Here is a 25,190-nt window from a genome sequence, read left to right as displayed (position 1 = left end):
GGGTGATGACGGCTCCGCGGCCATCCATCATCCCCATGGCTGGAGGCGCTGAGCCCCGGCCCTGCCCCGTGGCCCCCCAGGGGATGCTGAGCCCCGGGCCCGGGGTGTTTGCACGTCCCCATGTGGGCGGAAGGGGACCCCTGAGTTTGGGGACGCTGCGGTTGTGGTTACGGAGCCGGAGCCGCAAGCTGTGCTTTGGGCTGGATTCCTGGCCCAGGAGGTGAGAAGGCAGCAGGGGAGGTCTAATTGGGGTCGTTAGCACTGAATCAGGCCCCCACTCTCCTGCAGATGGGTGTCCTGCTGATCCCCACCATCCTTTCCCATGGGCCCCAATGCCCCGCTTTGCGCTGATGGGGAAACTGAGGCACGAGCATGGAGACAAGTGGTGTCTGCGCTAAACTCCTCATGTACCCCCTGAGGGCCACCCCACGGGCGTGTTTTACCCCCCAAAGCAGCGCCCCAGCTCCCTGCTGGGGTATTTATAATGCACTTTGCACCTCCCTGGCCCAGCAAATGGAGTGTGGAGCGTGCTCAGCCCCTGCTCCTGGCAGAGAGATGATACCTGGTGGCAGGAGAGCAGGAAGGGGGGAGCTGTGGGAGGCAGTGGGGTCCCCAGAGCCCCCCACACTAAACCAGCTCGTTAAATGCTTGGCATCTTGTGGCGAAGAAGATGACAAGAGGCATCCTCGGTGCCAGCGCATCTCTCCCTGCAGCAGGGGCTGGTACCATCACGGTGCCCCAGCGCATCCCAAACCCGGCATCTCCCTTCTGTGGGGTGAGACTTTACTGTAAGAGTGACAGAGCACTGGAACAGGTTGCCCAGGGGGGTTGTGGAGTCTCCTACACTGGAGATATTCAAGGCCCGCCTGGACAAGTTCCTGTGTGATGTACTGTAGGTTACCCTGCTCTTGCAGGGGGGTTGGACTAGATGATCTTTTTAGGTCCCTTCCAACCCTTGGGATTCTGTGATTCTGTGATTCTGTGAGACGGGGGCTTTGGCACCCCCGGCCATGGGGACACTCCTACCCTGTCCCCTCCTCCCGCCCGACCCCTGCGAGGTGGGATCCTCCTGATCCTCCTTCCCGCTCCGGAGCTGCTCCCTCCCGGGGCAGGCCCGGCCCCTCTTCGCCTGGGCTCTCCCCACCTTTAAAGGCTGCCCCTTGGTGCATCTCCCAGCACCAGGCTGGGAGCAGGAGGGCGCTGGCAGCTCCATGGAGCCCACCCTTGACCGTGGGCAGCCCTGCCCTGCCCGCAGCCGCTTCTCCCCTTAGCGCTGCCGCAGGGAGATGCGAACCGGGGACTAAGCCGGGGCCGGGCCGCTGATGGGGTTGGGACGAAGGGGACAGGATGGATCTGGATGCCCCCGAGGTGTAGGACGCCCCGGGGCTGGAGGAGAGGACCCGGCTTTAGCTCCTGCCCCATGCTCCATCCCCGCTGCTGCTCCGCTGGTGCCCGGCGCTCACCCGGCTCTGTCCTCGGCAGCCGGAGGAAGGAGGGGACCGGCTGCGCCCTGGGGATGCGCCGGCGGGGAGGGAGGCTCTGAGGCTTGCGGACAGCGTTTCATGCCGTGCCCGGGGGGCTTCGAGGAGCACCATGCAGCCCATCAGCCTGCAGAACCTCTCCATGTAAGCCCCGCGCTGCCGGCCGCAGTCCTCTGCGACCCGGGTCTAGCGGGAGTTTGTCCTTGACCAGAGCAATTCCTTGTGGTGGGAAGGGGGGAGAAAAGAGAAAACAACTGACCCGAGCCAAGCGCCCTGCTCTCTCCCTTTCTCTTTGTCTCAGATGTTTCCAGCTCCTCATGTTCTCCTGTCAGACGCAGGTAGGTGGATGTTTTACTAACCCCATGGCACACCGCAGCGCCGGGCCGGGTGTAGGCACCAGCTCTGCCCTCCCCTGAGCTAACCCTTGGGGAATGGGGACATTGCTTTGGGATGGCCTTGGCTTTGGTGGGTGGCTTTCCCACTGCATGCCCACCCCAGGTGGGTCCCAGCTCCAGGCAGGGGAGGGATGCTGTTGTATCCCCACTGGGGCTGGCTGTGCCCATCAGCCTGGCCTCTGGGCTGCAGCGGGTTGACACTGGGGTATCCAGAGCCCGGAGCTGTCCCGTTTCCCATCCTCCATGGGCTGGGATGAGGTCAATGGGGAAGCTCTCCCAGGGCAGATCCTTGCTCGGGGCAGGACGTGCCAAGTCCATCAGCCTTGAGCCTCCACAGCCGGGCTCTGCCCTGGCTGGTGCTGAGCTGCTGCCGAGGGGGTTAACGGGGCAGAGCAGGGGTTGGCCCCCCCCAGCAGTGGGTGGTGTGAGGTTTGACACCCCCCCCTCCTTTTCCCCCCTTAGGCTGCACCATCCCTTTTTGTGCGCTTCAGAAAGGCAGCGGCTATTAAAATGCACTGTTCCATATGAGCACCCTCTGCTCCAGAGCCCGAGCACCCCCCCCAACAGCCCTAACAAACCCTCGGGACCCTCTTTCTTTTCTGTTTGCCTTCTTTTTCCCAAGGTGAACGCTCCTGTTCCTTTGGGAACAAGAGGGGAAGGAACTGCCTTTGATGGAGAGCCCCCCCCGACCCCAGCCCACCTCCTTGGCCAGCCCCAAAGGCTTTAAAGTAGATCCTGGCAGGAAATGAGTCCCCAGACACACACAAAGGTGGTGGGGGTGTCAGGCAGTGCCCCCCATCCATCTGCTCCCCATTGCAAGAGCAGCCAGGGCTGGATCCCCCTGCCCAGCGCAGGGATGCTGCAGCGCTGGGATGCAGGGCACCGGGTCCATGCACCCAAGGGATGTTGTGCACCCCAAACCGGGCCACCAGACCCCAAATACTCCCCATGGGATGAGCTCCAGGGGAAGCAGCAGGAGATGTTCCCCCCTGGAGTCCATTTATTCCTCTGTTCTGAGGTGGGTGCATGCCCAGGGTGGGCTGGGAGGGGACAGATCCATTCCTTGGATACCCAGCACGGCTTTAGGTGAGTCTCAATCCCAATGAGGGAGCCACGAGCTCTTGCATCCCAGCCTGTCCTCAGTGCCTGCCTGGGAGCAGAGGGTGCTGTAGTGGCAGGAGGTGCTGCTGAGTGCCCATGGCAGGGGTTAGGGACTGGATGAGCTTTAAGGTCCCGTCCAACCCAAACCATCCCCAGCTCCTATGATAAGGCCGGGAGCAACAGCTCAGCCCCACTGCCGAGGGAGCACGTCAGGAGCGCATCGCTCCCCGTGAGCCTCTGCATCCTCCTCATCCACGGGATGAAAGCGAGGTCTCTGCCTCTCCCTGCGCTCCCTGCCCGTGGCCCTGGGGTCCAAAGCATCCCCCCAGCGCCCTGGTCACTGCTCCAAGGCTGGCGATGGCCGGGGGCTGTCCCTCACCCACAGTGGTGGGTCCAGCCCTGTGCCCCGGTGCCTCCCGCCCCTCGCATCCGCTCTCCAAAGCAAATTGATTTTGTTTTTCCCTTTGTAAACGAAGGGGCACAATCAACCGTCTCCTAATTTTAACCAGTACGTGAGGGACCAGGGCGCCGTGAGCGACCAGCTGAGCCGCCGCCAGGTCAGGGAGTACCAGCTCTACAGCCGGACCAGCGGCAAGCACGTCCAGGTCACCGGCAAGCGCATCACCGCCACCGCCGAGGACGGCAACAAGTTTGGTGAGGACCATGGAAGGGCTGGGCAGCGTGTGGGGAGGTTTGGATTGCTCCAGCTGCTTTCATACCCCCCCGTGTGAGCACAGCTCCGAACCAGCCAGCCCTGACCTCGAAGCGTCCCAGCTGAGGCGTTTCTCCAGTCCCAGGCAGTGTTTATAAGCTCCGTATTCAGCTCCTTTGCTTTCTAGTCTCTCCCCACCATGAGGTGGATTTTTCCTGGTCCTGGCATCAGCCTCCTAAATCCACACGCGGAGGGCAGCATGGGCAGAGCCCACCCACAACCATAGAATCAACTAAGTTAGGAAAGACCAAGTTCATCAAGTCCAACCATAGCCATCACTCAAAGCACACCACCCTTCCCCATAGGGTTTTCTGAGCACCTCCAGCCCTGACACCTCACTGATGGGCACCACAGCCCCACAGAGGCATCTGAAAGCTTTGGGAAAGGTGTTTCAAAGCCTGGTGACCAGCGAGGACCATTCCCACCTTCCCAGGTCCTTCCCTGCTGGCTCTGGAACACAGGACCCACCGGGTCATTGGTTTCAGTGTCAGGGCCCAGCCTTTGCAGCCACTTGTGTGTGGTAGAGAAACAATGAGGGTGAGGATCGTTAACCCACTGGGCGCTGGACTCGGTCTGGCCCTGGAGAACCCATTGAATGGTGACAATGTGGATGTGCTGGGGGGCAGGAAGGGGCTGGTGCTGTCACCGGCGCCTTCATCAAACACCCGGTTTGAGTCTGTTGGGTTTTAACAAAAGGCTCTTTAGCATCATGGCTGGGGAGCATCCCGGGCTGCAGGGGCTCAGCATCCTCCCGGCCCCACTGCTGATGGGCTGGGAGGGATGCTGGGGGGGAGATAAAGGCAAGGGCATGGGGGGGTTGGGTGGTGGTAGCTCAAAGCGGGGGTACCACAGCCCCCATGGGACACATCCCTGTTGCTCCCCTTCCCCACAGCCAAGCTCATTGTGGAGACAGACACCTTCGGGAGCCGCGTCCGCATCAAGGGGGCCGAGAGCAAGAAGTACATCTGCATGAGCAAGCGGGGCAAGCTCATTGGGAAAGTGAGTCCTGGCCCCCCCGCTCACCCTCTGCGTGTCCCCATCCCCGTGGCTCAGCCCAGACACCCACTGAGGGGCTGGAGGGGGATGCTCGGCCAGCGTCCCCAGTCACAGGGGCTGAGCTGGAGCAGGAGCATGGCTCTGGATGCTGCCAGTCCCCCTTCTCCCTCAGCACCATGCTGCTCAGCCTGGCTCCTGCAAGGAAAAGCCCCAAGGAGCTGGTCCTGGTGCACGGATGGGGTGGGCTGTGTGGTGGCAGAGATGGGGCCCAGGCTCCTGCATCCCATCCCCAAGCCCCGGTCCTCGTCCCCGCACGCACTAAGCACCCTCCTCCTCCTCCTCCCCGCAGCCTAACGGCAAGAGCAAGGACTGCATCTTCACGGAGATCGTGCTGGAGAACAACTACACGGCCTTCCAGAACGCGCGCTACGAGGGCTGGTTCATGGCCTTCACGCGCCGGGGCCGGCCGCGCAAGGCGTCCCGCAGCCGGCAGAACCAGCGCGAGGCTCATTTCATCAAGCGCCTCTACCGAGGGCAGTTGCCCTTCCCCAACGCCGAGCGCCAGAAGCAGTTCGAGTTCGTGGGCTCCTCCTCCCCCATGCGCCGCACCCGCGCCCGCACGTGAAGCCCCGGCCCCGCATCCCCCTCCTTGCCCTCACGGACCCCGGTTCCTCCCCGTGCTTCCAAAGATGCTCTATTTTTATACTCGTCATGGAATGGGCTCTTGGTGGCTGTAGCCCCGCACTGGGTCCCCTCATCCCTAGAGCATCCCGTGGTACCCGCGTTCACCACCCAGTGCCTTTGCCCATGCCCCTTGGCGACCCCTCAGAAACTCATCTCCAGGCCACCAAGGATTAGGACCACTGGACATGTTCCTGTCCCCCATGGACCCAGCGTTTCTGTGCCACGGATGGATGGGGTCACAAGACCACAGTGATGGAAATCCCATCTTTATCCCTGGGGTCAGCAGGATGCTGTGCCTGTCGCTGCGAGAGGTGGCAGGGCCTGGTGCTGGGGAGGTGATTGTCTGTCTGTCTTTCTCTCTGTGCAGCTCTGGAGGGGAGGCAGGAGGTGCTTCATGCAGAGCCTGAGGCCAGCACTTGTCCTGCCATGGCCATGGGGTCTCTGTGTTATTTATTGGAGGGGAAGGTCTGTGCCCTCTGCAGAGGCACTGGGATGCTGGTGGTGTGGGGCCGTGCATGGTGCCCACCAGGCTCCACTGGCCAAAGAGAAACCACTTTTAGGTTATTTTTTATTTTCATGGGTTTTGTGTGTTCTTAAGTTCTGCTCTTTCCTTTTACAAGTCAATTTTAGGCCTAAACCCTTAGACTTTGGAGGTGATTTGTGTAAAGGAGGAAAAGCTGAGGCAAATAAAAGAGTGTTTAGACTGATGGGGCCTGGGGGCATTTTCCTTCCCATGCCGAAGCTTTGCCACAGGCTTTGTGCAGCTCCCCAGTGCTCAGGGCCAGGGGCTGCATGGCAAAAAATGAAGGCGGCTGCTGGAGGGGTCTCCTTGTGTCCCTGTCCCTCTCTGTGACCCCCCTCAGTTGGGTCTTTGGGATGTCTGCTGCATCCTGGTGATCAGGGCATCACCCTCAGTGTGGTTCCTACTGTGGTACCTGCTGTTCCCCCTGAGTATCACCCTCAGCACAGTACCTGCTGCATTCTCATGAGCTGGGCATCACCTGCAGCGTGGTACCTACTGCCCTCCACAGAGCATCACCTTTGACCTGGTACCCAGTGCGGTACCCACTGCATCCTGGTGAGCAGAGCATCACTCTTGGCATGGTACCCACTGGTCCTGCCCTAGAGCATCACCCTTAGAATGGTACCCAATGTGGTACTCACTGCTCCCCCGTCCTGGGGCCGTCCGCTCGCCCACCCCGCACTGCCCACCGCTCAGACTGCCCCCCCCAGCCCGCGCCGTCCCACCCGCCCTGTAATTACTTTCCCGTCTGACAATGCCCCGGGAGGTGGCGGCCGGGCCGCGGGGAGGATGTAATCCCTTAACCGGGGCTCACCCAGCCCCTCAAAGCGCCGGCAGCACAAAGCGGGGGGGGGGACGGGACACGGCTGGGGAGGGGGGGGTCAGCAGGGAGAAAATTATAACAGTTTGAGTTCAATGGAGCTTTAAAGCAGCGAGAAACGCGAGAGCCGGCAATTAGAGCCGAACAATGCCCGGCGCTGCTGCCCAGGTGTGGCGGGTGGGAATTAGCCCAGGAGCCGGGGTAATTCCACACCCCCCCCATTTCCTTCGGCCCCGCAGCCCCGGCTCCTTGTTCCTGCAGGAATCCGAGACATTCTTGAAAGGAGAAAGCTTTGAGAAAGGAGCCGACGGGGTCCGGGCCCTCCCTGCCCCCGCCGCCCCCTCCCCAGTTCAGCCAAAGCTTCAAAGGTAGAGGAGGTCCCTTTGTGTGATCTCCGCTTTAATTTTTCCCCGTCCCTTTCTCTCCCCCCTCTCCTCTTCTCCTTCCCGAGCCCTTCCTCTCTTTTCTTTCAGGGTTTTCCCCTTCCTCCCCTCTCTTTCTTCTCGACCTCCCGGGATAGAAAGGGCTCGGAAGGGTGAGTCCTTTTTAATTATGGCCGGGGAGGAAGAAGAAAACCCCCCCTCCCGCTGCTGCTTTCTTGTTTTCTGAGGTGAGACCCGGGGCGGGGGGCGGAGGTGGGGACAGGAATGTCTGTGCAGAAAGTGCACTGGAGGGTGTCCCGCCCCGCCGCAGCGCGCCCGGCCTTTCCCTAGGCTTTGCTCTCCCGTGGGATGCTGCGGGGGGGCTGGGATGCTCAGGGGCAGCTCCCCAGAGCAGTCACCCCACTGCGGAGGGGATGGGGACCAGCCCCATGGTCCTCACTGGCTCGGGGCTCCTGGGGAGCACCACAGGGGTGGCAGGGCCTGGGGTCCCCTGGGACATGGGGCTGTATCCAGGCCAGCCCTAGCAGGGCTGCTGTCACCGGGGTCCTCTGGGATGAAGCCCAGTGGTCCTGCAGTGCAGCACCAGGGGCAATTTTGGGTCAGGCAGCTGCCTTGTAGAGGGTCAAAGGGGCTACATCCCCTAGGAAGGCTCCTCAGCCATATCCCTCTCCTCAGCCTCATCCCTCAGGGTGGGGAGGCCAAAGGATGCTCCTACACCTCTTCCTTTGCTTAATGGGGGTGAAGGATGCTCCCACACCTCCTCCATCACTTAAGGGTGAAGGATGCTCCTACATCTCCTCCATCACTTAAGGGTGAAGAATGCCCCTATACCTCCTCCATCACTCACTGAGACCAAAGACTGCTCCTGCACATCCTCCTTTGGTCAATGAGGAAGAAGGATGCTCCTAACACCTCCTCTATTGCTCAGTGAGGCTGAAGGGTGCTCCTGCGCACCCTCCATTGCTCGGTGAGGCTGAAGGATGCCCCTACACCTCCTCCATCTCTCGCTGAGGCCGAAGGAGGCTCCTGCACATCCTCCTTCGCTCGGCTCCAGCCGGTTGCGGCGGGAGGCGGTCGCTGTAGCAACGTGCGGTGCGGCGCAGGGGAGGGGATGCTCGGCGCAGGCATGGCTCCCGGCGGACAGGCAGCCCTGCCTGCAGCGGGCCATGGGCTCCCTTGAAGGTAGGGCCCTGCGACCCTCTTGTCCCCACGTCCTGGGGCCCCAGCAGCCCCTCTGGCAGCTGCCTTTGAAGGGCATCACCGGGTTGAGGGGTGACCCTGCGGGGCTGGTGAGCACTGTGGGGGGGGCTTGGTGAGCATGTCTGGGCTTGGCTTTCGGTGGGTGCACACGAGGGTGTGTGGGGCCCGGCTGGCACAGGATGAGTGTGTTCTCAAACTCCTCCTTCCCTCTGGGCACCCCTGGGTGCTGGGATCACGGTGCAGGGGGCTGAGCCCACAGCGGGTGCCATGGCTGGTTCAGGAGCAGCTCCGGGTGCATGTAGCAGCCGCTGCGTTTGTCTTCATGCTTGAGAAACTGGGTTACAGCGGGGAGGCAGCCGCAGCCGCGGTTATTCATGAACACGGCCCCAGGGGGTGGCTGGTGGGGCTGGGGATGGAGAAGCCCCTTCAGTTGGGGGGGTGCAACAGCTGAGGCCATGATGCTCTCCAAGCTCAGCAAGCCAAGCTGGCCCTGGCACTAAAGGGCAATCCCCCACCGAGATGTGCATCCGCCTGGGTATTCATCCCCCCAAGATGTGCACCCTGCTTGTGCACCCCTCCAGTATCCCCCTTTTTTCTCCATGTCCCCTCCCCACACATTCCTGGGTGTGCATCCCCCCTCCCCCAAATGTGCATCCCTGGGCGTGTATCCCTCCAGATGTGCATTGCCAGTCGTACATCCCCCAGATGTGCATCCTCCAGATATGGGTCCAGGGGTTCCAGCAGCCCTTGCTTGAGCCAGAGAGGAAACTGAGGCAGCAAACAGCATCACTCACTGCAGCAGGGAGAGGACCCAGAAGCAGAGCTGCTGTCACCAGGCATCTCTCTCCCACACAGAGCCGGGAATAGACACCGGCTCCCGGTGCTGCAGCACCAACGCAGGCCTGCCACCCCCGGGGATGTGGGGGGCTCGGGATGTGGGGGCAGCATCTCTCCCCCCTACCCAGTTCCAGGCTCTCCCTGGCAGCGCCCAGGTCCGGTTCAGCATCTGCAGAGGTCAGGACTTGATTTTTAGCTGATGCTCCACACCCCTGGGCTGAAATCCCTGCTGTGTCCCCCCTCCAGGGGTGGGTGCCAACCCTCGCATCACCCCAAATGCGGATGGGGATGGGGCCACCCTCACCCCCCACCGCTCCCGGGTACCATGGGGTGCTCAGCGCTGTGGGCGCCGAAACCCCAATCAGCGTGTGGGGAATAGGGAACCCCATCCCCAGACTGCAGCAGGGGATGGAGAACGGGGTGCTGCCCCCCCCCAGCACCATCCAGGCTCTTCCTGACAGCGGTCAGCGCTGGGCAATCGGGGTTTGGTGTCTGTTTTCCTCCCTTTGTGCCGCGGGAGCGAGCGGCGGCGGCAGCGAATACTGCTTCGTCATGATGCCGGCTAATTCTGCCCTTGTTGGGAAAGGGACTGAGCCAGCAGCAGAGGTGGGGAGCGGCGGCAGCACCCACCCAGCGCTGCGCATCCACCCGCCCTGGCACCCAGCGCCCTTATCGGGGCTGCGGGCGGGCGCTGGCTGCGGGAGATAGGCTCGGCTGCGGCTCCCGCTCCCGGATGCCGCAGCGGTGGCTGGGCCGGGGCCAGGGCGACCTACGGTGGAATTTGGTGGCCAAACGAGTACAGGAAGCCAAGGGCGGCCCCCCCGCAGCTCCCCATGGCTGGAGGTACGCGGCGTCCCCAGCGCTAGGTGAGTGGCGTGGCCCTTGCGCGGCTCCATGAGAGGGGCAGGAGGGGGACACGGAGAGGGGATACCTGGGGGGGAAGGGGGGGCTGGTTTATTGGGGATGGCATCGGCCGACCTTTGCTTTCCCCTCCGTTTGCTGCCCGTTGCCGGCGGGGTGGGGACAGCCCCCGGGCTTGGTTCTCCCTTTTCTTCCCCCCCCCTTTTTCCTCCCCTCCCTTTTCCTCCGTGCCCCCTCCCCACCCCGGCACTGCACAGCCAGATTGCCTTGCTGGGGGGGGACGAGGCACCGTAGGGATGGGAAGGGCGGTGACATGGGGACACGGGTGACCCCAAGGCTCCCACCCGTGTCCCCTCCTCAGCAGCACCCCACTTCATCGCAGGACACCCCCGGCAGAGCAGGGACATCCTCCTGTCTTCCTTCCTTGGGGACATTGCCATCGGCACCGTGTATCCCAAGGGAGGAGGGCAGCCGTTCCCAGCCCCACTTGTGGAGTGAGTTTGTGGGGTCTCAGTGCCGGTTCTAGGAGGGGGACACCCCCATTCCCCTCTCCCCAAGCTCAGGCTGTGAAAGGGTTTGATTCTCCCTGGGCTGGGGCTGCGGCCATTGGGGTCTCACCATGGGCACAGGGGTTTGGACCCTCCCTGCTCCTCTTGCCCAAATCCAGCCACATGGCAAGCGCAGGAGAGGCCAAATTCCCATCGCTCCATTGCCATGGAGCATCGGGGGCTTACCTGGGTGGGGAAATGGGGGTCAGTGCCCAGCCCCCAGCTCTTGGCCATGGATGGAGCCCTGGGGGTCAGCTCCGGCTGTGGGCAGGCAGGGTTAAACCAGCCTTTCCCAGGTAGACCTGGGCCACCAGCTGCCACCTCGGCTACAGGTAGCCCCATAACCACATCCCACTGCCCCACATCCTGCCAGGTGGGTGCCCAACTGCTGGGCCACTCACACAGCACTGGGGTACCCAGGGACCCACCACCCAAAACTGCTCGGTGCAGGAGCCCCTCTGTGACGGTCGGCATCATCAGCCCCACACTGGGAGCCCCCAGTGGGTCCCTCTGGCCCCTCTGCATGTGGGATGAGCAGGCTAATCCCGCTTTAATCCCAGATTATGTACCACGTGAGCCGCTGCCCAGAGCAGGCTGCGGTGTGGCCATCGGGGCAGGGGGGCTGGGGAGGGACCCCATCACCCAGGACCTGTAGGGCCACTTCTGGGGGGTTCAGAGGCTCCTATAGGGATGGGAGCCAGGAGAGTGGCTGGGTTAGCCCAGGATGGGAGGAGTGGAGTAGCTGGAGGAGGTGGAAATGCCCCCATCATCTCCAGCACCTGCAGGATGGGGTGGGTGGGTTGCTAATATCCCCGCCTCTACTCAGGGAAGCTGAGGCACGGAGCATCCCTGTGTCCCTGGGAGGAGACAGGGGCAGGGTGCACGTTGTTCCCTACGGGATGGAAAAATCCCAGGGCCCTGGAGCTGGTGGCTTTTAAGGCCACTGATGCATCCCTCGCGCAGTGGCACGGAAGCAATGGGCGGTCAATAGCCGGGTGCTGCTCCGGTGGGGAGGGAAAGGACGAGAAACGGGACAAAGGAGGAGCGGCCACCGGTGACACACGGCGCGGGGACACGCGGGCTCCCACCATGGCCACCGAGCTCCCGGCGGGGCCCCGTGTGCGGCCGTGCCTCGGCTTCCCCGGCGTGGGGAGGATGCTCCGCGGCTCTGGTTCGGGGTTGCGTTGGGAGGAGGAGGAGGAGGAGGAGTAGGAGGAGGAGGAGGCCGGGGCTGGGCTGGAGGCACCGGACGCTGTTCCCAGCGCTGTCGGGAACCGTCTGTTCAGGGAACTTGTGACCCCACCGTGTCCTCCCCCTCCATTGCTGGCAGGGAGCCGGGGAAGCTGCGGGAGCACAGGAGGGCAAGGCGGGCAGCGGGGAGGAGGAGGAGCGGGGAGGAAGGCCGGGGGTCCCTGCTCAGTGCCCCCAGCGAGGGGGGTGCGTGCAGCCTGGCCCCGGTGCCCGGCGCTGATGGCTTTGGCTGCTGTGGAAAGTCAAATCCGGATTTCCTCGGGGTGGGGAGGAGGGAACTGGCCTCTTCCCGCTGCAGTGTCACCGCGGGCTGTGCTGGAACCCAGCGAGCCCCCCCCGGCACGTCTGTCCCTCCATCCATCCTTCCTCCAGCGCTCTCCTCTCTCCCTGCATCTCCTTCCTCTCCTCACTCCAGCCAAGCTCCGTGGGTACCCTCAGCATCGCCCTGGCGGGGGCGGAGAGGGACACACGAAGGCTCTCGGTGTTTCCCCCCCCCCCCATCACCCTCCCGACCAGGAAAATCCCAAACACGCTCCGTGCCGGCCTTATCTTGGCGAGCAGGAGAGCGTGTGGGAGCCTGCCAGGAGATTGGAGAGGTTGCCATGGGGAGGGCGGCTGCCATCGGGGCGGGGGGTCCCTGCGGGTGACAGATAACGCGTCCCCGTGTCCCCAGGCCGGGGGGGGGGCAGTGTCCGCGGCGGCTGCGCAGCCCTGGCACCCCTCAAACAGCGTCCTGGCTGGGGCATGGCAGGTGTCCCTGGCTCCGCTTGTTTTCCTTCCCACCGGCATCCGCATCCACCCATCCCCGTGCCCGCCCTCCAGCCGCTTCCTCTGCTCCTGCTCTTTGCTGTCTCATCCATCTGCTCAGCACCACCACAGCGTCCCCACGGCCAGCCCGTTCCATGGGGTGTGAGCTGGAAGCAAGGGGCTGCCCTGGTGCTGCTGCGGGGAGCGTGAGCTCCTGGTACGGTGCTGCCTTGGTGCCTGTCCCTGTCAGGTCCTGGAGAGCCTCGGCAGGTGCCAGGAGCGGGTGTGAGTGGGTAAAGCAGGGGGGTGTTTGTGTCAGGGTGGTCCCAAAGGAGGGATGAGGGCCGTGCTGGAGCCGCCGTCCCTGCGAGTGTTCACACACGATGTAGATGAGACCCTCAGTGCCCTGGGTTAGTGGTGGCCTTGGCAGTGCTGGGGAGTGGTTGGACTCGATCAGCTTAAAGGTCTTTTCCAACTGAGTTGATTCCACGATTCCACGATGCCGGCACAGAGCAGCTCCGGCTGCCAGCAGAGCCTCCTCATCCCGGCTCAGCCCTCAGAGGAGAGAGTGATGGTGGTACCCTGTGCTGCGCTGGAGGATGCTCCAGGCGTGGTCACACCTGATCCTTCTCCATTGCTGCATCCCACTGGGATGGGCTCTGTGCTCCTGCTGGGAGCTGTAGACCAGGGGGACAGCGGCTTGGGGTCCCCAGGGGTGGTGGCATCTCCCCCGTGCTGCACCCTGGGCTCCACGCTGCTGCTGTTGTTGTCGCCTGCATTGCACGAGGTTGTTCCTCTCCCAGAGGAGAAGCTTGGAGGAGAATGGGGAATTTTCCCCTTTGTGTGGGGCATTGTGGGCCCAGAGCACAGCGAGGGCTCAGCACAACATCCCGCGGCCGCTGCTGGAGCCTTCTGGAGGCCGCTCACTGCTGATGGACAAAGAGCTTCATTCCCCCTGCTCCGCTTGCCAGCCCTCGTCAGCAGCCACCGGGGTGGCAGGGACAAGGTTGGGCTTCCCACTGCTGTCATCCTCTAAAGCCGTTGTCACCTCTCTCTTGTCTCCCTTGCAGAGGCAGCAGCCGAGCACCCAGAGGGATGTGGAGCCACAGAGGCAGCGGTGAGTGCTGGCATCCCTTGTAAGCCAGCCCTGGGTGCTCGTTTGCGTCCGGTGTGCTCTGCCCAGCGCCACTGCCCTGGGCCACCTCGCCCTGGGGTGCTCCTTGTGCACCCTGGGAGCACCCCAAAATCTCGGCTCTTGCCTTGCAGGACCCTGCGACTGACACAACCCCTCCAGCCCACAGCTGAATGGAAAGACAGCAGAAGGTAAAGGTGGGGGGGGACATGGAAAAGGGGCTTGGGGACCATGGGCAGGGTGCTGGGGACCATGGGCAGGGTGCTGAGGACCGTGGGCAGGGTGCTGGGTGCATGCAGGCAATGGGAAGCCCTTCATTTAAGGAAGGCACACAGGGGCTGGTGGCCAAGGACAGCAGCAGCATCACCATGAGGTGCTGCTAGCAGGGCCCTGCCTTCCTCCTCCTCCTCCTCCTCCCAGCCCAGCCTGGCAGCACCATCTAGTGGCAACGTGTCCTGGCCCGAGCCACTGTCACCTCTCGGGTGTCCCCTGCCCTGAACCACAACGCTGGAGCAAAGGAGACCCCAGCGCCCAACCCCAAGGACGTTTTGCCCCGGAGCACTGAGGTCCATGGGGCACAGGGGTGTCCCCGGGCCCCCCGCTGCCATGCCCCAGGGTCCTGACCATGACCCTGAGCCCCTTCCTGGGCTGGCCTTGCCAAAGATGAGGTTTGCCAACACCTCCCCTTTTCCTTCCAGCAACCACTGACCTCCCCTGGGAGCGTCTGTTCCTCCCGTGGGTCCAGCGTCCCCGGATCACCCTCCAGCATCGTGGTAAGAGGCCACCCACCTGCATCCGTGGGCCAGGGTCATCCCCAAACCCTCCTGCTCATCCCCAGAGGATGCTAATCCCGATATTCCCTTTCTGCACCCAGAAAACAAAGGCGCTTTTCTTTCTTTCCAGGCCAAAATGGACAACGAGGTTCTGGGCTACAAGGACCTGGCTGCCATCCCTAAGGATAAAGCGATCCTGGATATTGAGCGCCCCGACCTGATGATCTATGAACCCCATTTCACCTATTCGCTCATGGAGCACGTGGAGCTGCCCCGGAGCCGAGAGGTGAGGGTGTCCCAGGTTGTTCTGGGGGGTCAGGGTGGGGAAACCCCCCCGGATAGTGGGGTCCCATAGGGCAGATGGCTGCAATAAATCACTGCTTGCTCTCCGCAGCGCTCCCTGTCTCCCAAATCCATCTCTCCTCCTCCATCTCCGGAGGTGAGTACTGACATGGGGGGTGCATGGGGGGCTCCAAGGAGGGGGTGATGCTGAATTCCACCCCCCCCCCTCGCCCACAGGTCATCCGGGAATGGCTGGAGAGCCGGACCCCCGGCAGCACCCCGCAGCCCCCCTCGCGCCAGGGCGGCAGCTCGGCCCGCAGCAGCGTGCAGCACTTCCACAGACCCGGTACGAGCCCCGGCACTGGGACACACAGAGCGACTCAGGGGGTCCTGGTGAGCCCCTCGGGGCCAGGCTGAGAGAGCTGGGCTGGGGCAGCCTGGAGAAGAGAAGGCTCCTGAAGGGGAGACCTCAGAGCAGCTCCAGTGCCTAAAGGGGCTGCAGGAAACCTGGAGAGGGGCTTGGGACAAGGGCCTGTAGGGACAGGCCAAGGGGAATGGCTTGAACCTGCCCAAGGGGAGACTGAGCTGAGCTCTTAGGCAGAAGCTCTTCCCTGAGGGTGCTGAGGCGCTGGCACAGGGTGCCCAGAGAAGCTGTGGCTGCCCCATCCCTGGCAGTGCTCAAGGCCAGGTTGGACACAGGGGCTTGGAGCAAGCTGCTCCAGTGGAAGGGGTCCCTGCCCGTGACAGGGGCTGGAGCTGGAGGAGCTCTCAGGTCCCTTCCGACCCAAACCAGGCTGGGATTCCATGATTCTATTCCTGGCCCCAAACTTCCTTTTCCCCTGCAGAGACCGACACAACAGAGCTCAACATATACAAGAAGCCTCCAATCTACAGGCAGAAAGGTGAGCGGGGTGGGGGGGTCTGTGCCACGGGATGGAGCACCCATGGGCGCTGCCTGACCCTCCCTGTGCCCCACAGAGCACCACTCCAGCGCCCACCATGGGAAGCATCTCATAGAGGATCTGATCATTGAATCCTCCAAGTTCCCAGCGGCGCAGCCCCCAGATCCCAACCAGCCTGCCAAGATCGAGACCGACTACTGGCCGTGCCCCCCATCCCTGGCTGTAGTGGGTAGGTGGGGAGCAGGGATAGGGGAGAGAATGGGCTGCACCAGGGCCTGTATCCCCGCCAAAGACCCCATGGGGATGCTGAGGATGGATGCAACATCCCATCTTCTGGCAGAGACGGAGTGGAGGAGGCGGATGGCCTCCAAGAGAGGGGAGGAGGAAGAGGAGGACCTGACGGAGGAGATGAAGAACCTGCGGGAGCTCCAGAAGCAGGAGCTGAGCAAGGTGAGAGGCAAGGACAAGTGGGTGGGCGCCTTGTGAGAGGCTGGGGCTGTGCTGACATTGACCCCCCCGCCCGTGCCCCTTTGCCCCCAGATCACCTCCAACCTCGGGAAGCTGATCCTGAAGGAGGAGATGGAGAAATCGCTTCCCATCCGGAGGAAAACCCGCTCGCTGCCGGACCGGACGCCTTTCCACACATGTAAGTGGATGATGCCCTCCCTATAACCGCCCCCCCTTGGGCTGCCTGCACCCTGCCAGGCCTCACAGCCCTGCCTGCACCTCTGCGACCTCCTGTTCTCTTGCAGCTCTGCACACGGGGGGCTACAAGAGCTCCTCGCTGCCCGCCTCTGGCAGGAGCACCCTCACCCGGGTGAGTGCCCTCAGCTCCTGTGCTGCACCTCCATGGGGGGGCTCTGGGTGGCATCACCCTGATCCTGTCCCCTGTCCCCTTCCAGCTGCAGTCGGCAGAGTTCAGCTCAGCAGGCAGCGAGAAGAGCAGCCCTGGTGAGCCTCAGGGGATGTGGGGGATGTCCCTCGGGAGGAGGGATGCTGGGGCTCTGCAGAGGGTGGAAAACCACTGCCTGGGGCTCGACGTCACCCAGGTGGGGGGACACAGCAGGGGGGCCCCGGGGCTGAGTCCTGCTCCTCTGTGTTTTCCAGGCCTGCAGGTAAGCGCTCATCCGGATGCTGATGGAGACCCAGCGAGAGGGTGATGTACAGGGTGGGACGTGGACACCCCAGGATGTGTCCCAGGGGGGAAAGGGGAGAGCTGGGAGGGGAAAGGTTGGGTTTCCAGTCCCCAGGCTGGAGCCCATCACCTTGACTTCAGTTCAGATGGGAAAGTCCAGCCCTTTGGGGAGGTCTGACACCAGGTTTGCCCCCCCCAGAATGGCCAGCGTGGACGCATGGATAGAGGCAATTCCCTGCCCAGCATGCTGGAGCAAAAGGTGAGTGGAGCTGGGGGACACTGGGGGGTATGGAGGGGGTCTTAGAGCCTTGGGGTTTGGGGGGGGCTGCTGTGGAAGGAGTCTGACATCCCCCCCATCCTGCAGATCTACCCCTATGAGATGCTGATGGTGACAAACAGAGGCCGTGTGAAGCTGCCCCCAGGTGTGGACAGGACCAGGCTGGAGGTAGGGGCTGAGCCGGGTTCGGGGTGGGGGGCACCCACAAGAGGAGGGGACCCTTCACCCCATCCTCCTCCTCCTCCTCTCCCCCTGCACAGCGTCACCTCTCCCCTGAGGATTTCCTGCGGGTCTTCGAGATGCCCCCCGAGGAGTTCAGCAAACTGGCCCTGTGGAAGCGCAACGAGCTCAAGAAGAAAGCCTTCCTCTTCTGAGCCCTGCCTCCTCTTCCGAGCCCTCCTTCCCCTCCGGAGCCCGCCTGGCCCCGCGCTCAGCCCATGTCGTGCCCTGTGACCGCTTTAGGGCTCTCAGCCGGTTTTTATTAGGACCCCCCCACTTCCCATCTCCACCAACCCCTTCCCCACACCTATCCCCCCCCTCCCCTGCGGGATAACGGGATAAGGGCTCGGGGGGCTCCGCTGCGGGGCGATGGGGCCGGGGGCTGTCCTGGAGCAGGCACGGTTCAGCCCGGAGGGGAGGTTTGGGGGGGTCTCTGTGCTTTGTGCCCCCCATTCCTGCCCCCGGGCATGCTGGCAGGGCAGTGCCTGGCTCTGGTTTTGCCCAGGATGTGTCAGCTCCATTGGGCTCCCCCCCTGTGCCTCCAGCCTCTTTGCCCCCCACACTTTCACCCCAAGACTTGGGAAGAGCCTGGGGGGGCGACTCACTGCCAGACCCATGTGCTCCCGGCAATGCCAGGCTGGCATCCCACCCTGTTCCACTCCAGACCCTCTTTACCATCACTCCTCCTGTGCCGGGACACACACGCTGCCAGACCCTGCCCAGCACCGCACTGGTGAGTGCTGGTGATGTGGAGCACGGTGGGATGGGGCAGGGGGTGGCAGAGCTGGAGTCCTGGTAGGGGACCTCCTGCTGCATCTCCAGCTGCAGGAGACGCACTGGGGATGGAGCAGGACAAGGGGTGGTGCAGCCCTGCCTGGTCCCCCATGGCACCGGGCAGCACCTTCGTTCCTTCTCACACCTCTCCCATCCCCTTTGGGCACACGTTTTGGGCAGGACCCCTCTGCCCCCTGCACCCTCTATCCCCCCACGCTCCCTGTTTTCTGTTTCCAGCCACTTTTCCAGCCGCTAGACCTTGTTGGGATGTAAAGAATGTAATTTATCGGGGAACCACTCGCCCATACTTGCCTTTCACTGCTACAAACGACATATCTATAAATATATATATAAATATGGGTTGTTTTCTGACTTACAGTGATTCACTTTCTGTTCTGTTAGAGTTTATTTGATTTCGCTGGTGTCGGAGAATCCGCGTGAGTGAGTTTTTGCTGACAATTAAAGGTGAAATGGCTTTACCCGGCTCCGGTGCTTTGCTTTCCCCGTCTCCCCCTTCCCTGGTCCCTGCAGATGGCGATGGTGCTCCGGGAAGGATGCGGAGCCCTTCCCCGCCTTCCCCCCGCCCTGCCCGGGTTGTGCTGGGGGCCCGGAGGGTGTGAGCGAGCCGAGCCGGGTCCCCGCTGCCCCTGTCCCGATCCCGGTGCGCGATGTGAGCGCATCCGCACCATGGCCCGGCAGAGAGGTACGGAGGGCACAAAGAGCCGGAGGGGGGTGCTTTAAAGCCTGCAAAAGGGTGAAGGAGAAGGCAGAGGGTGCGGGTGAAGCTGTGTAGGGGTGTCCTGGGGGGGATGTGAGTGTGTAAATGGGGGGTGAACGTGTGTAAATGGGGAGTGAAAGGGGGTGAGTGAAGGAGGAAATGGGGGAAGGGGGGGTTTAGGGTGATGGGGATATGCGTGGAGCTGTGGGGAGGGAAGGGGTGCAGGGTGTAGGGTGTGGGTGACAGGGCCGGGGTGCCCCCAAACATAGGGCAGAGGAGTGGGGGCCAGCACCCTGCATGGGGTGATCTGGGGGCGCAGCAGCCGTGGCCTGGAGCCTCCCCACATGATGGGTCACGCTGCGGGCAGGAGCAGCTCCAGGCTTGGGGCCTCCAACCTCCTCCTCTGACTCATCCCACGCTGGGTCAGAGCCACCCCGAGCACTGGAGCGGAGCCTTGGGGTGCCCCTGAGCTGCTGCACCCCACGGGACTGGAGCTGAGCCCCACTGCACAGAGCAAAATGCACTTGGCCATAGGGCAGAGGTGCCAGCCCTGACTCCCGTGGGTGCTGGCATCCCTGCTCGCATGGCATCCCTTTGGACAGCCTTCCTCCTCTTCCTCCACTGATGATGAGGATGCCAGGGGGTTGGACCCTTCCCATGGGAGCGGGTGCTTTGCCAGGAGGTGGCTGTGTGTTTGGGGGGTGTTTTCCTTCCGCCCTGCAGATGGTTTTCATTGGGGCTGCCTTCCCTTGGCACCCACAGCTTGGCACCCTGGGTCATGCCGGGGTAAGGGCAACCCCTCCCTGCCCCACAGTGGGCTGGGGGCCCGGCACAGCGCCCCTGCCCCACTGCTGGGGGGGAGGATGGAGGGAGGGCTGAGGGGTGAGTGGACACATATGTCATTGCCCAGGAATTCAGCCTGGGTGGAGGAGAGGAGAAAGGGAGGGAGAGGAAGAACCAGGCACATCGGGCATGGAGGACAGCGCCTATGACCTCCCCTGCCCCCCAGCCACTCACCCCATGCCCATTGGTCCCTGCCCATGGCAGAGGCAGCCCCTGCCCAGCTGCCCCCCCCCCCCCCCCAAGCCCCCCCCCCGGAGCCGTTTCTCCCCTCTCCTTCCCAGTTTCCAGGGAAATCCAGATGTTTGGGCCCAGCTCCGGCATTGCTCAGCCTCCTGCCAGATGTTTCCTCTCCCTCCGGGCAGGGGTGTGTGCTCCTCGCTGGGGACACCCGGAGGGGGACAGCGCTCCCCCAAGCCAGCACCTCCAAAGGGGCTTCTCCCGCATCCTGCAGGGGCTGTCCCTGTTCCTGCTGGGAATTGGCAGGGGGAGGCCGGGAGCAGGGGGAGCAGGGGGTTTGCAGCGGGTCTGTGCAGGGAGCACAGTGATGCAAACCGCTTCCAGATGCTCGCAGGAGGGAGCTGGGGGTCAGGCAGGGACCCTGGGGGCATCTGCCTGCTCCTGGGGCAGCAGCCCAGGGCTATGGGTGTGCAAGGTCCTGCTCTGCCATGCGCTTCCCCACACCTGAAGGGACCCAGAGCCGGCACTGATTGGGGCTGGGCCCTCTCCCCGTCGCCCTCTGGCTCTCCCCACTTTGGGACTCATGGGGCTGAGGCAGCGCTATCCCATCCTATGGGAATCTCGTATTCCCCAGCCAGGGTGAGGGAGCACAAAGCAGCTCCTTGTCCCACTCCATCCCTCCTTCCTGGCACAGCAGGGTCGGGGTCTCCAGCCAGGGCCGAGTCCCAGCCCTGCTCCCTGCCTTTGGGACTGCTCAGCGTTTCTGGCCTTCTTCAGCTGCTCCCATGGGCTTTTCCTCCCCCTCTTCCTCCTCCTCCACATGGAGGAGCAGCACATTGGGCTGCCCGGCGCAGCCCCTGGCCCCAGCTCCCCTCACCCAGCAGGGAACAAACCCGCTCTGTGAGCACAAACAGAGCATCCTTCATCACCACGGGGCACTGTGCCCCTTCCTCATCCTCCCCCGGCACCCTGGGCTGGTCAATAGTGGGATTGTGTGGAGCACGAGCACGCAACCCCACACTGGAGAGCCCCTGCTGTTGGATGAGCGCCCTGCTTGCACCCTGCTCCGGTGGGCTGTTGATGCACATCCCTGTGTCCTTCAGACCTGGACAAGCTGCTGTCGGACCTGCGGTCCTTCCTGCTCATCCTGGACCGGGAAAGCCTCAGCTCCGTGGCTCGAGATAAGAAGAAGTCAGTGGCTGAGCTCCTGTCGCGGCTTCAGAGCCCCTCGAGTGAGCGTGGGGATGCAGAGTACATGATCATGCGCTGCCTCTCGCCGTCCCCACAGGGCCAGCCCAGCCCTGGTGAGTCCATGCTCTGACCCACACCCCGTCTCCTCCAGACCCTCATTCCCAGGGTTCCAGGCTCCTCACACCCCACACAACGCTGCTTTCCTCCCAGGAGCCAGGAGGACGGATGCAACAGGAGGAAGAACCTGTGAGTGCCACACAACCAGGACCCTGAGCCTGCACGGAGGGGTAAGCGTGGAGGGGCTGCACGGTGATGGGAGATGGGCACCCAGTGACCATCCCCGCACTGCAACCTTGCTCACACGGGGGTCTGGTCACACTGGGAAGGCTCCAGTGCTGCTGCCATCTCCTTTGGGGACATGTGGAGCTCCCCCACGGGGGGCAGCACCTTTGGAGCACCCCTTGTTTCGCCAGAGCAAGGTCTCCGGTGTCTCGCGGTCCCCACCAGCCGATGACTCCTATGAAGATGCTGAACCCCTCGGTCCCAGCCGCTGCTCCGGTGAGCACCGCACCGCATCCCCTCCCCAGCACCCACATGCCTCCAGCACCCTGGTGCCAGCCCGGCTCTCAGGCGGTGCCGACACCGACAGCAGCCACTACGAATCGTACGAGGAGGATGAGGAGGGTGTGAAGGACCGTGCCCACTACCTGCGGCGGCCGCCGGGCACCGGCCGCGATGCTGAGCCCAGCGGGCGCCCGGAGGCGCAGCTCTGCGGCTTCCTATGGCGGAAGCGCTGGCTGGGGCAGTGGGCGAAGCAGCTCTTCATCGTCCGCGAGCACGTGCTGCTGGTGAGCGGCCGGCGAGGCTGGGTGAAGGCTGGGAACGGGGCCCCAGCGGGTCCCTGAGCTCCGCTCTGCCCCTGCAGTGCTTCAGGTACGCCGCCGACCCGCAGCCGGTGCTGGAGCTGGACCTGCGGGGCTGCCACGTCACCTGTAAGGCCAAGCAAGGCAAGAAGATGCCGCACACCCTGAAGGTGACAGGGACAGCAGGGGAGGTGCTCGTCATCGGCTTCCAGAGCCGGCAGCAGGCTGAGGACTGGAGGAAGGTTTGGAGGTGTTGCAGCCTGGCAGAGCTCTGCATGGGCAGGAGGGAGGGGTGGGCAGGGAGAAACGAGGCACAGCCTCACGGGGTGCTTCCGAGGTGGCTGGGGATGTCCCCATCCATCCCCATGGCGCCTGGAGCATGGTTCGATGGAGAGCAGGCATTTCGGGCTGCAGTGCTCCCCTCCTCTTTTGGCAGGTGATTGAAGAGGTCAGCAGCGATGCCCCGGGCGGGCTGGCATCCATCAGCACCCCATCGCCGCCATCCTCCAGGCTCAGCAGGGTGAGCTGCCTGTTCTCCCATGGGAAACCCAGCCATGGGAAGGGGGATGCAGAGAATTCACCCAAATCCCATCCCACCATCCCCACTGGCTGATGCTGGGGGGGGTGTGGTGTGTGTGCTTCACTGCCATGGGGTGGGGGTGAGGGTGCTTAAGGCCTGCAGAGATTTGGGCTCCTTGGATCATCGTCCTCAGGCTGGCAAGGAGGAAGAGGAGGATTGCTCGCGGCAGAGCCCTGCCCGCAGCCCGCGGGCTCGAGGGGACGCTAAAGGAGGTGCGATGCTGAAGGGCAGCGGGCCGGGGGTGCCTCTGGCTCGGTGCTGACGGGGGGATGCCCCCGCAGGGTTCCTGTCGGTGCGGCTGCGCGGGCGCTGGCAGCGGCTGTGGTGCGCGGTGCGGCAGGGAGCCCTGCGCATGGTCCCGGAGCCCGGCAGCGCCCAGCACCCCGGCTGCGCCCTGCGCCTGGAGGGATGCGAGGTGACCCCCGGCACGGCCACCGGCTCCCCCCAGCGCCTCCGCATCCGCATCGCCCAGCGCGGCCGGGAGCTCGCCCTGCTGCAGGTGAGCAGCCGCTGCCGCATCCCGCATCCCTCACCCGGCCCCCGCTGACCCCGGCCCCTCTGCCCCACGCCAGACGCGTTCGGATGAGGAGAGGGAAGCCTGGTTGAAGACCCTGCAGGCCAGGGGAGGAGCCGAACCAGCCAGCAACAGTCCCCACAATGAGAAACCCAGGCTGGGCAATGCCAGCAGCTGCCCTGCTGCAGGGTAAGGGGGCACTGGTCAGGGTCCCAGCGCCCCTGCTCCGTTATGGGGATGCAGGTAACAATGGGACCCCCGTCCTGTTTGCAGCGGGCTGCTTCAGCGCCGTGTCCCGACACCCAATGCCTACATGGATGACCCCTTTGGGCAGCTCCCACCAGCTGAGGCTCCCAAGTGTCTCTACTCCAACATGGAGCAGCTGCAGCATCTGGTAACCATCGTTTGCCCCTGCATGCAAGCCCCAGGGTGAAGGGGATGGGCTCCCACCACCCATCGGCTTCCTTCCACAGCAGCAGAGCTTGGACCGAGCAGTGCAAGGGCAGCGCAGGAGGCCCGTGTCTGCGCTGCCCATGGGTGCCTGCAGCAGCACCCTGCAGTCAGGTGAGCAGGGGCTGGGTGCCCCATGCTAGGGGCAAGGGGACCCCCCCATGAACCTCAGCCCCATGTGCTGGGATGGAGCCTGAGGTGCCCCCAAGCATGGTGTTGAGCCATGATTCCTCTGCCCATCCTCCTGAGCATCCTTCCTCCCCAGCACCAGCAGCAGCTCTCCGGAGCAGGGCAGCCAGCCCGCAGTGGGTGAAGGTGAGCTCTGATCTCTGGAGTAAGGATCTTTCCCAATCCCAGCGCACCCTGACGCTGCCTGAGAGGAAAGGAACTCGGGATGGGCTGGATATCCTTATCGGTAGGGCCGCAGAGGGGCTCTGCTCCTGTGCAGGGGGTGCCTTGTCCTTCCTCAAGGCTGATGGGGCTGAGAGATGCCCAGGTTTGGCAGTGCCACCGTGTCCTTGCAGGGAAAAGAGCCTTCCCGAAGCTGGAGGAGAAGGTGGGGCAGCTGGAGAGGGCCTGCCGCATGAAGGGCAGGCTGAAAGCTGGCTCCGAGATGAACCTGCTGGCCATCGGCACGTCCCTGAAGGGCCACATCGCTGCCACCAGCGGCTCGGCTGGCTCCGAGGTGGGGACACGGGGGAGGCAGGGGGTGCAGGGAGCAGGGGGGCCGGGGGCAGGCATTGCCCTCTCTCCCCTCGGCTTTTCCAGCAGGGCTCGTTCCTCACGCCGCTGCTGAAGCGCACGGCATCGGCCAGGAGCGCCCCGCGGCCGTCACCACCCTCCCCGCTCATGGTGGAGAGGGGAAATGTGCTGCAGAAGAGAAAGGTACCGGCGGGACCCTGCGGGAGGGCAGGGCTGGGGTGAGCTGGGTACCACCCGTGCACCGGGGGGTGACCGCCGCTCTCGGGGGCTCCCCAGGAGTGGGAGATGAAGTCTGTGATGTGACCGGCGCCGCAGCAGCTTCAGGGCACCCCTCAGCTGAACGGAGGCTGCACGTGGACCGTGCAGGACCCGCCTGGTGCCTGGTTTTAACCATCAATATCAACGCTACAACTACGCACATCTATTTTTTATATAGATATATATATATACATATAAACTGCCCATCCGTGGGTCTGAGTTTCCCTGGAACGGCTGGAAGGGGGTGAGCCCCTCACAGCATCACCCCCTTCTCACCCATCCCAACACCTTGGTTTTGGGACACAGATTTCCCCATTGCAACCTCATGAGCTGCTGGTTCTGTCCCTAATGTGAGTCCAGAGCAGCAGCAGCACCCCCAGAGATCAAGGGGTGGGATGTGGATACAGCCCAGACCAAGCATCCAGGGGACACACACGGAGTGATGGGGGGTGCTTGGGGCACTTAACTGCAGCTTCCTGGAGCCGGCAGGACCCAGGCTGGGCCCTGGGCTGCTCCCCAGCGCTGCGCTCGTCACGGCTCGGGGTCCATTGTGGAAATGTGGGGGTTTAAGGATTAAAACGACAATTATAATAATTAGCCCTAAAAGCTGGCTTGTTCCGGGCTGTGCTGGGGAGAGGGGAGCTGGGGAAGGGGTGCACGGGGGGTGTCACCGTCCCAGTGCGAGGTGTTCCTAGGGGGGTACCCCCCTCCCGCTGCGAGCTGTTCAGGGGGGGCTGTCCCCGTCCTGGCGCATGGGGAACATCCTCGTCCCGGCGCTTGGGGCTGTCTCCAGCCCGGTGCGAGGTGTTCCGGGGGGGCTGTCCCCGTTCCCCAGCCCAGGGCCGCCCCCGCTGCGCTTTC

General features: G+C 63.6%; 3 protein-coding genes across 4 annotated transcripts; all 3 read left to right on the top strand.

Annotated features, from left to right (window-relative positions):
* The first annotated feature begins 987 nt into the window (after positions 1–987).
* On the top strand, positions 988–5,400 carry FGF17 (fibroblast growth factor 17). The gene is given in 6 exon segments (XM_065659304.1): positions 988–1,409; positions 1,412–1,625; positions 1,783–1,819; positions 3,454–3,631; positions 4,582–4,688; positions 5,035–5,400. Coding segments are annotated over 6 exon segments (864 nt in total). The 5' UTR covers positions 988–1,357; the 3' UTR covers positions 5,311–5,400.
* A 4,320-nt stretch (positions 5,401–9,720) lies between these two features.
* On the top strand, positions 9,721–18,512 carry DMTN (dematin actin binding protein). 2 transcript variants are annotated; one of them, XM_065659186.1, is made up of 17 exons: positions 9,721–9,998; positions 13,610–13,656; positions 13,806–13,862; positions 14,370–14,444; positions 14,575–14,730; positions 14,839–14,883; positions 14,964–15,072; positions 15,572–15,628; positions 15,705–15,857; positions 15,969–16,078; positions 16,169–16,274; positions 16,381–16,445; positions 16,531–16,579; positions 16,736–16,743; positions 16,963–17,022; positions 17,128–17,208; positions 17,301–18,512. In XM_065659186.1, exons 3-17 carry the CDS (start codon positions 13,845–13,847, stop codon positions 17,412–17,414), a joined length of 1,206 nt encoding a protein of 401 aa, XP_065515258.1. In that variant the 5' UTR covers positions 9,721–9,998; positions 13,610–13,656; positions 13,806–13,844; the 3' UTR covers positions 17,415–18,512. The 2 variants fall into 2 exon arrangements, with proteins under 2 accessions (XP_065515258.1, XP_065515257.1); XM_065659185.1 differs by lacking the exons at positions 9,721–9,998; positions 17,128–17,208; positions 17,301–18,512 and adding an exon at positions 12,451–12,756 and having other exon boundaries at positions 16,736–16,981.
* Positions 18,513–18,637: 125 nt separating this feature from the next.
* On the top strand, positions 18,638–24,922 carry LOC136003492 (actin filament-associated protein 1-like). Its single transcript, XM_065659162.1, has 16 exons — positions 18,638–18,736; positions 20,875–21,075; positions 21,173–21,249; positions 21,436–21,520; positions 21,593–21,810; positions 21,888–22,067; positions 22,262–22,345; positions 22,539–22,617; positions 22,687–22,904; positions 22,978–23,108; positions 23,193–23,313; positions 23,393–23,483; positions 23,635–23,784; positions 23,894–24,054; positions 24,141–24,254; positions 24,348–24,922. Exons 1-16 carry the CDS (start codon positions 18,721–18,723, stop codon positions 24,372–24,374), a joined length of 1,953 nt encoding a protein of 650 aa, XP_065515234.1. The 5' UTR covers positions 18,638–18,720; the 3' UTR covers positions 24,375–24,922.
* Positions 24,923–25,190: the final 268 nt, after the last annotated feature.

This window comes from Lathamus discolor, chromosome 22 (assembly GCF_037157495.1).
Source record: "Lathamus discolor isolate bLatDis1 chromosome 22, bLatDis1.hap1, whole genome shotgun sequence".
In the NCBI taxonomy this organism is placed as follows: Eukaryota; Metazoa; Chordata; class Aves; order Psittaciformes; family Psittacidae; genus Lathamus; species Lathamus discolor.
This window is presented reverse-complemented; position numbering and strand designations above follow the sequence as displayed.